This window comes from Mustela erminea, chromosome 10, assembly GCF_009829155.1.
Source record: "Mustela erminea isolate mMusErm1 chromosome 10, mMusErm1.Pri, whole genome shotgun sequence".
Taxonomy (NCBI): domain Eukaryota; kingdom Metazoa; phylum Chordata; class Mammalia; order Carnivora; family Mustelidae; genus Mustela; species Mustela erminea.
The window spans coordinates 95,600,251-95,610,501 of NC_045623.1; the positions used below are offsets into that span (position 1 = coordinate 95,600,251).

Consider the following 10,251-nt stretch of genomic DNA (forward strand, 5'->3'; position numbering starts at 1 on the left):
TTGGAATGTGCGCTTTCTTCCTGCAATCTTGGCATTAGAACATCCTTTCTTTGATGAATCAATAGATGAGGTGGGGTTTATTTTTAAGAGTCCTTGCTTGGTAAAAATAAACCCCTCCTCTGAACCCTATATGTATGTATGTGTGTGTGTATATATATATATATATAAATATATATATGTGTATATATATATATATATATATATTTTTTTAGAAAGAAACAGATTCTTTTTTTTTTTAAGATTTATTTATTTAGGGTCGCCTGGGTGGCTCAGTGGTTTAAAGCCTCTGCCTTCGGCTCAGGTCATGATCCCAGGGTTCTGGGATCGAGCCTTGCATCGGGCTCTCTGCTCAGCAGGGAGCCTGCTTCCTCCTCTCTCTGCCTGCCTCTCTGCCTACTTGTGATCTCTGTCTGTCAAATAAATAAATAAAATCTTTTTAAAAAAAAAGATTTTATTTATTTATTTGACTGACAGTTCACAAGTAGGCAGAGAGGCAACATGGGGGGTGGGAAGCAGGCTCCCTGCTGAGCAGAGAGCCCGATGTGGGGCTCCATCCCAGAACCCTGGGATCATGACCTGTATCGAAGGTAGAGGCTTTAACTCACTGAGCCACCCAGGCGCCCCCCCCTATTTTTTTTTTAATTTCCTTCTTTATGACATGCCAGAACCTCAGCGTTCCTGTGTCAGCACCCAGGTGACCTCTGGATTACCCACTTACATTACGTGAAATGTTCTCATTTCTTTCTTTCTTTCTTTCTTTCTTTCTTTCTTTCTTTCTTTCTTTCTTTCTTTTTTGATTTTTTTGATTTTTTGATAAACATATAATGTATTATTAGCCCCAGGGGTACAGGTCTGTGAATCGCCAGGTTTACACACTTCACAGCACTCACCATAGCACATACCCTCCCCAATGTCCATAACCCCACCCCCCTCTCTCGAGCCCCCTCCCCCCAGCAACCCTCAGTTTGTTTTGTAAGATTAAGAGTCTCTTATGGTTTGTCTCCCTCCCGATCCCATCTTGTTTCACTTATTCTTTTCCTACCCCCCAAACCCCTCCACGTTGCATCTCCACTTCCTCATATCAAGGAGCTCATTTCTTTTTTAAAGAAACGGGAAGTCAGAGAGGTTTGGTAACAAGCCTGAGACCACACAGCTGGAGAAGCCAGTGCTGGGATTGGCCCATAACCCTCGCTGGCCCAGAAGCCCAAGCTGGCATGATTCCCAAGCATCTTCTCCCCACCAACTCAAGGTAGAATGAAACCCAGTGCTTGGCTGGAGAGACCCCCACAAGGTGTCAGGAGATGAACTCCAAAGGAGACTTGGATCTGGTCTCTGAAAAACTTCTCTCTTTTTTTTTTTTTTAAGATTTTATTTATTTTTTTGACAGAGAGAGAGGTCACAAGCAGGCAGAGAGGCAGGCAGAGAGAGAGGGGGAAGCAGGCTCTCCACGGAACCTCAATCCCAGGACCCTGAGACCATGACCTAAACTGAAGGCAGAGGCTTAACCCACTGAGCCACCCCGGTGCCCCTGGTCCCCGAAAAGCTTCTATTTATGAACCCACACTCTCTGTTCCTGAGAGTCTACGGTAAAGTTGGGGTCCAGAGCCCCAGTGGCAGAGGGAGAAGAGGTGCGGGTTATTCCCCGGAGCAGAGGAAAGTCCCTATGGGATTTTGTCTTAAGAATAAATTTTATTTACTATCTCTATGGCAGACTTATAGGGTCAATTTGGCTTCTGCCTTGAGCAAACATTCTCTAGAGGGTGGTGGTGAGAATCCAAGATTACAGAAACTGGAAAGTAAATGCATCTTCCTGGATTGGGGGGTGGTGCTGTCTTCAGGGTAAGGGGGAGAGAGCCAGCCCGGAGCTAGGGGCGAGCTCACAAGCGGAGGTCAGGGACCCTGACCTTACCATGTCCTACCAGCAGAGATCCTCTCCTGGGACTCTGTGCAGCATGAAGAGTGGCCGTGGGGCTCCTCCAAGCCCCATGGGCCATGGAGAGAGAAGGAGGGCCGAGATCAGGAGCCGCTCTCAAGAGCCTAACAGCAAAGAACCCAGCAGCATGAGTGAGCTCCGTGGTATAGGAGAAGGGGAAAAAAGCCTCGGTCAACAGAAGTCTTTGGGAAAGTATGAGTAGAAAGTGTTGTAGCTCCTCAGGTTCCTCTTTAGACAGTAGGCAAGCTTCTGGTCACAGGTGCAGAGCTGCTGTTGGCAGAGAGACCCGGACCCTGCAGACAGGACACCAAATGCACAGTGAGGAAGGGAAAGTGGGCTCGACCAACAATGCCCCGCGGGCTTACTTCCAGTCTGAGAGGACTCCCCAGTCTGCTTCCTGGCCCAGGAAGCTCTCAGTCTGATGAGGGAGGCACAGCTTCCAAACTGGGAAATGTGGGATCTGATGGAAGAGGCACAGCTCCTGCCCCAGGGAGAGGTTTTGGCCCCCTGCCCTCCGGGGAGTCCCCAGTCTGGTGGTAGAGACACCTTTTCTGCCCTTGGGAGTCCCCAGTCTGATGGTGGAGTCAGCCCCTGCTCCGGAGGAACTCCAGCTCTCATAGAGGAGACACCACCCCCAAACTTAGCTCTGAACTCAGATGGATTCAAGATGAACTTGAATCCCAGCTGTAGCTGTGTGCACTGGCAAGGCTCTGAGTTCCAGTTTCCTCATTTGTAAAACAGGAAGACTAAACATGCCTCAAAAGGTGTTTGGGGGAGCAAGTAAATGGAGGTAAGCAAAGCATTTGACACCTGGTGAATCCTCAGTCTGCGACGTTTCAGCCCTTCCCCAGAGGTCAGATGTGGCTGCGATAATCCTGCCTCCCTTGCCCCCCCAGCTCTGCCCTCCAAGGTATAGGCTGGCTAACATCTAGGGGAAGCTGAATTCAGAACCCAGATTCTATCAGTGGCTCGAATGGGAAGCCCCAGTCTTACCGCAGGTGACCCGTCCATGTGCAAATCTGTATGTATATGGCTGTGTCCTGATTTGGCAGCCTTTCTCCTCCAGCCACCCATAACAGTGATCATGGGCCCAGCAGCACCTGTCATTGCAAGAGGCATAGATCCTGAGCAGAGGGGGCACGTCACTTGAGCAGGGGCCACTAGGTGGGTGTGGTCTGGCAAAGAAAGAATCTAGGGATACGGCTAGATACGTCTCTGCTCTTCCACTGAGGCTGCCTGCCATCGGCAAGGGGTTCACTGACCCCCTCTTTCCTCCAGGAAAGCCTATGTGAGCCTACGTTTCCCAGCCTTCCTTGCAATTGGGTGTGGCCACATGACTTGGTTCCCACCAGGGCATCAGGGGCAGAAGGGATGCCCACCACTTCCAGACCCACCCATGAAACCCTCCCACACTGTCCATCTCTCAGCAGGATGGCGATGACCCTGCAGGGAACCCTGAGGCCACCAGGGATGGCAGAGCCACAAGATGGAAGGAACCTGGGTCCTGGAATTCACACGTGATTCACATGGAACTGTCATGTGAGCAAAAAAAACCAAACTTCCAGTATGTGAGGTGCGGCCAATTGCATTTCTCGTGTGTGTGTTGATTTACAGAAAAATAAAGAAGGTCGTACAGAGTGTTCCCTTTTACCCCACACCCAGTTTTTCCCATCATTAACATCTTATACAATACACTTGTTACAATTAACAAACCAATGTTGATGTCACTGACTAAATAATCAGTGAAATCATAACATAGCATTATTGATTCATTAATTATAAAAAGTCCATAGTTTATTTAGGTTTCCTTAGTTTTTACCTAATATGTTTTCTTACGTGAGGATCCCATCCAGAACGCCTCATTACATTTAGTGGTCATGTCTCGTTAGGCTCCTCTTGGCTGTGACAGTTGCTCACACTCTCCTTGGCTTTGATAACCTTGATGTTTGGAGGATGATGGGGAGGTATTTTGTAGGATGCCCTCTATGGGGTTTGCCTGATGTTTTTCTCATGATAAGACTGGGGCGATGGGTTTATTTTGCTTCTCTAATTACTCCAGCTTTGACCAATGGGAGCCCTTCCCGTTGGCTCCTGGGCTCCCTCACATATCTCTATCAAGGGAGAACTTCCTTATCTTTTGGCCTTATAGGAGACTCCAGACTCATCCTGTATATTTTCTGCCCTGGTTCTAGAACCAGTCAGGTCTCTAAGGAGCCTTGGTTCCCCTTTATGGCGAATAGTGTTAGAGACCACGTTTGGGCACTAGGAGTTGCTTACTGCTCTTGGGATGTTGTTTCATTTAGTCCTCTCAGCTGCCAGAGCAAAATAAATGTGTCTCTATTAACCCGTGTTTGTACACACATCTGTACCTATTTCTGAATGCAACCACCTGTGCCTATATTAAGCTAAACAGGAGTTCATACTGACATCCTCATCTCCAATCCATCGCCCCAGAAGTGAACTCCAACAATGGAAAACTTGGCTCCCACCATCTGCCATCCATTTGCTCAATGGACCTATGCCATCATCCACACCAGGAGTCTCAGAATTTTCCAAAGAACCATCTCTCTGTCTCACATGTTCTAGAATTTGAACACTTCCCAATCAAGAAATGGAACCTAGGTCCCTTTCCTTCCAAAGTCTTTGTGACTGCCTCCACCAATGGACACCATAGAATTTCTGAGGCTAAACCCTTTTTCATGCAGTCTTGGAACACTCAGTCTTGGAACCCCATGGTCACTGTGCTGTGGGGAAGTCCCAACAGCCTTGGAGAGGCCTAAGTGACAGGAATCGAGGTCCCCAGCCCACAGCCTCTACTGAGCCCCCAGCCAGCAGCCAGAAGACATGGGAGCGAGCCATCTGGAAACTGGATAGTGCAGCCTTGTTCGAGCTGCCCAAGCAGAAGCCGGGTGGAGCAGGGACAAGCCATCCCACCAAGCCCTGCCCCAAAGGCAGATTTGTAGCAAAATAAATGGTCATGGTCACTTGCAGCCACTACACTTTGGGGTGATATGTTACATAACAACAGACCAACTGACACGCGTGGTCACTGAGAAGCATGACGTTTCTAGATGTGTCTTGGGCCAGTCAGTTAACCCCCCAGATACACAATTTTCTCACATATAACATGGCCCTTGAACACTCATCTTCCAAAACTGACACGGAATTACTCGAGCTCATGTGGGCACAGAAGCTGAGCATAAAGGATTATCATGGTAATCAGCTCACCAATCAGTGCCATCCTTGGGGATCCCTTGACCGCCCCAGCCGCAGTAGCAGCCGTAGAAGCCATAGCTCATCAAGGCGTCCTTCTCGGTCACCTCCTCAATCATGGACTTGAGCTCCAGCAAGCCCCCGCCTACAGCAGAAACACCTGGAAGACAGCCCCCGGCCCCCGGGGAACACGCTTCTTATCGGGCAGGCACCTGCCCCTGCCCCCACCCTGGGGCTTGTGGGGAGCCAGGCATCTCTTTCTCCCCATTAGTGTGACAGGAGCAAGAAGGGGGAGGCAAGCAGTAGAGCTAAATGTCTGGACTTGGAGAATGAGAACCGTGGGTTCAAATCCTGCCTCTGCCACTCATTTCACAGCATGAGGTTGAGTGTGTCACTGAATCTCTCAGAGCCTCTGACTCCTCCTCTGGAAATGGGGTGGGGTGGGAGGGCCCAAAGTGAATGCCTACATTTTAGACTTATCCTAAGGGTTAAAATGAGAGAAAGCATGTGTCTTTTCTAGGCAGAGAAAGTATGTGAATTTCACTAGGCAGACACCTAGTGAACGACCAAGAAATGGGAGGTCTAATTAATAGGGTACCTTTCTCTCCTGATGATGCCATGTATACCATTTAGGACATGAGGCCCAGGACCTTAGCAAGGTGGGATCCCTCCAGATCACTGAAGCCAGCTCCCTTGCCTTCCAGATTGGGAAACAGTAGTTTGGAGGGAAAGGTTCAGGATTTCACAGAGAGCCAAGGGTTCCCTCCCTACACTAGATCTCCACCCTCTGCTCTCCGGCAGTCTCCAGGGATCTGGCAAGACATTGAAGATTAGGCCAGCCTGTTGGGGTGCTGTGCATATGGTAATGGGGCTTTCATGTGCTATGCCAGTTCTCCCCAGCTGGGAGGTGTTAGCAGGGGGGACCAGCCTCTGCAGAGAATGACCCAGGGCTGAACATTACAGATGGGTCTTGTTCTCATTTGGGTTTTATTTTGTTTTGTTTTGCACCAAAGGAAAAAATATGCCTCCCACATTTGCAAGCCACCTGTTGTCTCATAGCACAGTCTTCACTCGTCACCACCTGAAATCGTGTGACAGCCCCATCTGGGGGCTGCATATCACCCTGGGTCACAGAGGAGGACACAGAGGCTCAGAGCCGAGATTCAAACTAAGAATCCCCATTCTCAAAGACTAGGCTCCTTTCCACTACCCTATTGTTCCTAGAGGTGAAAGGTCACAAGTTCAGAGGTCATGGGGCCAGCACTTACTACAAATGAGGAACCAAGCCAGTGGGAGAAAGCCGTTCATCTCTGGGATTCTGGAAAAGAAAACACATCCTGTGACATGTCTCTCAGGAGATACATTCGGACCCTACCTCTGGGTCCTCGCCAGGCCCTACACACTCCTGTTGGGCAGCATGTGGGTGACCTCAGTCAGGAAAGAGGCAGAAACCGTAAGGAGTTGATCCCAGAGCCCTCATAGGGTACTTTCCCCCATAGAGGTAGGAGAGGACTTTCCCACCACAAAAGCCCCAATGCAATAACACACTTCGCAGACCATGTGCCCACCCTTTGGGGCCTTGTTGTGCTTGGTGGGTCTTGAGCACTTTTGCCTTCACAGGCCCCTTCCTCCAAAAAAAAAAAAATTCTCTCAAGTGCTATTTTACAACTGTGTTGGCATGGAAACGAACCCAGTCCAGGCTGAATGTGGTATTACCTATTCATGACTCTTACATTCGTTTTTTTTCCTCCTGATTTTCTAAGAGTTCAAGTTCAGACATTTCCATGGGCCCCAGGCACTGTGCCTACCTAAGGAATAAGTCGACCGGAGGTACGCATGAGGGCTCCAAAAGGTAGGTGTCCTTGTTCCCACTGAGAGCTCATATGGAGCTGGTGGAGAAAAAGGAGTCTCAAAGGGCTCATGGAACTTGCCAGAAGCCATGCAGCTAGTAAGAAGCGGAGGAAGGGCTCAAAGCCTGGCCCATGCACCTCTCACGGCAGGACACAGCCTCCTGTCATGGAGGGTGAGTTGCTCTTTGAGCCATGGAGCCTGGAGACCCCAGCTTCCCTCCCCAGCACCTGCCTTCGGCAAACATCTGAATCACCCACTTGAGTCCCGAAAAGTCACACCCAGAAGGCAGAGGACATTCCATGTGTCTTGGGCCAGTGCCTGATTCCAACTTGGCCTCTCAGAGGTTCTTTACCGGCAACTGCCTGTTTCCCTTCCTTCCCCTTCCTTGCCCCAGAATCCTTGTTTATCCACAGCTGCTCGTTTGGCTGATGGTTTGCCAGGATTTCCCCTTCGGTGCCCAGCTGTCTCTGATCCCTGAGGCTAGAGGGCATTTGTGCAGTGCTTGGCCCCGAGCCCCGGGCACCGCCCGAGGCCTGGCTGCAAGCACACACAAGCTTCTGCTCCCCGGGGCTTCTGGCTACCGGGCTGGCCTCTCCCGGCCGCCCTTTGTCCAGCAGCACCTCTGCGTTCCAAGAACATTCCTCCCGGCTCTGTCCATCCATGGCCTCTGGCCCGAGAGCTCTAACCAGCCAAGGGAAAAGGCTCTAGACCCTATCCTTCCACACTAGTCTTCCTCGGCTGCTTCCCAGAGCAGCCACAGGAGGAGAGAGACAGCCAGCACGCACGGGGCATCCGCAGCGTGCCGGGTTCTGTCCCCTGTCGCTTCAAGCCTGCCGAGGACCCTGCCAGGTGACTATTGCTAAACCTTCTGGCACGGTGTCTGTCCCTTCAACTTGCTGAAGGAAGGGATAACAGTCATCGATCCCACGGATGGGGGAAATGAGGCTCGGGCAGGGGGACGTGAGCTACCCAGTGCTTCGGCCCAGGACTGTGACTCTACTCTTCTCACTGCCTCTGAGCGGCCCCTGTGAACTATTCACGGGGTCCCTTTTCCATATTTGATGATGCTTTGATGTCCTGTGGATGCTTTGCCGGCCTGGGAAGACACAGTCCCTCCCGGGAGTAGCTAATTTCTAGAGGGAACAAAAGACCCCTGGGAGTCTGGCTTTCATACAAGCAAACCAGCCAGTCCGCAGCTCACACCCCAACCCCTCTGTCGAGCTCTTCCACTTCCAGCCAGCATTTCCGCTGCCCTAAATCACGCCGGGACCAGGAAGCAGGCAGCGAGGGACACCCCCCCCCCCACCGCCCCTGCAGCCCAGAATCCACTGAAATCCTTGGAGCCGGCCAGTCCCGAACTATTTCCCCTGCCCTGCCCTGCCCTGCCTTGCCCGTGGAAAACACAAGAAAGTCTCCGGGCAGAGCTTGCTCTCATTTCTTCCGCCTGCTGATCGGCTCTGGTGCTTCCCTGCGTGTCCCTGACCACGCCGTGGGTCCCCTTCTTTCAGAAACCGTAAATAACAGACTGTCCTCTAAATGGCCGATCTCTTGGCCTCACCACACCGGGAAGGAACCAAACTCCCAGGCAGGTTTTAGAGCACCTTGGGTTGGGGCCGCTGGTGGAGGGAACAGCGTGAGGCCCCGTGGGAAGGGATCTGATGCACAGAGGTCTCACCGAGGAGGTGACCGAGGCATGGACACAGCTGGCCCAGTGGCCAGGAAAGTGGCCCATCTCTGGAGCTCAGAGCCAGCCCCCAGGAGAAGGCTGGGGAGCTGGCTATTTTTATCAAGCGACCACAGAGGGAAATGAGCACAGCCGCGAGATAATTTTGGAGTCAAGTGGTGGCTGAGGTCATGAGAGGTGGAGGGAGTGGAGACAGACAGCCTAACAGAAGCCCAAAAACGTGGGGGTCGGAAGTGGCCGGGTCCCTGGAAGGAGAGGATGGAGCAGCTGTACCCCCCGCCCCGCCCCCACCACGGTCAGGTCTCTAACCACAAAGGACGGACAGCTCCGAGCCCCACAGCACAGCAGACATGTGAGAGACCTCCCCCTCAATCTGGGGGGATGCACTGGGGGGTCAGGGGCCTCCTCCCCCTCCCTGGGCCCTGCCCACCACCTCACCTCAAGCAAGGCAGCCCCCAGAATGAGATTCCTCACCAGGGAGACCTTCTGTCCGTCTCAGGCCTGCAGAAGACACAGGGGCTGGGCCCTCGGGTTTTAAAGGCCTCTCTGCCCTCCTCCCACGCTCTGGCCTGGGCCGGATCCAGGAGTTCTGACGGCTCAAACAGGAAGGCCTGTTTCTGCCCCCTCAGGACCCCCGAGGACTTTTCGCCTCTTGTGTCCCGAAGCTGCGATTCCTTGGAGCGTGTCATAGTGCCCGGGCGATGTTCAGGAGAGACACCTAGGAGGGTCTAGCTGGGGCCACCCGTGGTCCGGGGCTCTCCAGCAGGGAAAGGAGAGCTGGAATCACCCTCCCAGGGTAGCCGCCCTCCTCCGGTGACCCTGAGTCCCCGTGGAGTCCTCATTCAGTCTCCCTGGGGCTCAACTCAGGGACAGCCATGGCAGCCAGGCAGCACCCCCTCTTCCTGTCGCTCCTGACCTGCCAACCCCCGACTCTGGCCTGCTCCTGGGGTGCGGCGACCCAGGAGCCTGTGAGATCCCCACTCTGGAGATGCTGGGAACTGTGGCTGGCACTTCCCTTTTGGCACTGGACTCCTTATGGAATTCCTACATTCCTTTTCTCTGGGAAGGAGATCCCACCAGGCTTGCGGTCAGAGCCATGCAGGTCACCGTCCCCACTCAGCCACGCGGGAGCTGTGTGACTCGGGCCAAGTCACCACACTTCTCTGTTCCTGTGATCTCGGAGAATAAGGGCTCCCTGCCGCCCCAGAGGCTCATGGTGTGGAACGAACTGTATGAAATAAGGCCGAGCGGGAAGCGTGTGGCTCAGGGGTTGACATCACAGACTCTCAACGAGCTTCAAGTCCTGGGTTCCGATCCTGTGGCTTCACCACCACAAGCAACATCTCCTCCAGGCTGGCTGGACCTGTCCTGCCTCAGAGAGTCCTTGTGAGGATGAAGTGAATGAAGGCCTTTCCAACAGAGCAGTGGTCAAACAATGCGAATAAGTAAATGATGAGTAGCCTTCTAGAACGTTCTTGAGGAGCACGGCTAACTGTTATTACTCTTGATCCCCCACTTCTGTAAATCCTCCACTTCTGTGCCCTGTCCCTGACCCTCAGGTGCACACACT

The 10,251-nt window shown here is 52.4% G+C and overlaps 1 protein-coding gene across 2 annotated transcripts; it reads right to left on the reverse strand.

Moving 5' to 3' along the window:
- Positions 1-1,453: 1,453 nt before the first annotated feature.
- Positions 1,454-9,225, reverse strand: PLA2G5 (phospholipase A2 group V). Of its 2 annotated transcripts, none has more exons than XM_032302297.1 (5): positions 9,120-9,225; positions 6,415-6,464; positions 5,162-5,306; positions 2,927-3,033; positions 1,454-2,226 (listed from the first exon to the last, which is right to left on the reverse strand). In XM_032302297.1, exons 2-5 carry the CDS (start codon positions 6,452-6,454, stop codon positions 2,105-2,107), a joined length of 414 nt encoding a protein of 137 aa, XP_032158188.1. In that variant the 5' UTR covers positions 6,455-6,464; positions 9,120-9,225; the 3' UTR covers positions 1,454-2,104. The 2 variants fall into 2 exon arrangements, with proteins under 2 accessions (XP_032158188.1, XP_032158189.1); XM_032302298.1 differs by having other exon boundaries at positions 9,156-9,224.
- Positions 9,226-10,251: the final 1,026 nt, after the last annotated feature.

Bases quoted from the DNA above. Each gene is read 5' to 3' on its own strand.
- PLA2G5 (XM_032302297.1), bottom strand. From the start codon at position 6,454: ATGAACGGCTTTCTCCCACTGGCTTGGTTCCTCATTTGTA. The intron at 3,034-5,161 runs GTGAGCTGATTA...TTGCAATGACAG, and splicing joins CCCAAGGATGGCACTGATTG to GTGCTGCTGGGCCCATGATC. The intron at 2,227-2,926 runs GTAAGACTGGGG...TCCTGTCTGCAG, and splicing joins ACATGGACGGGTCACCTGCG to GGTCCGGGTCTCTCTGCCAA.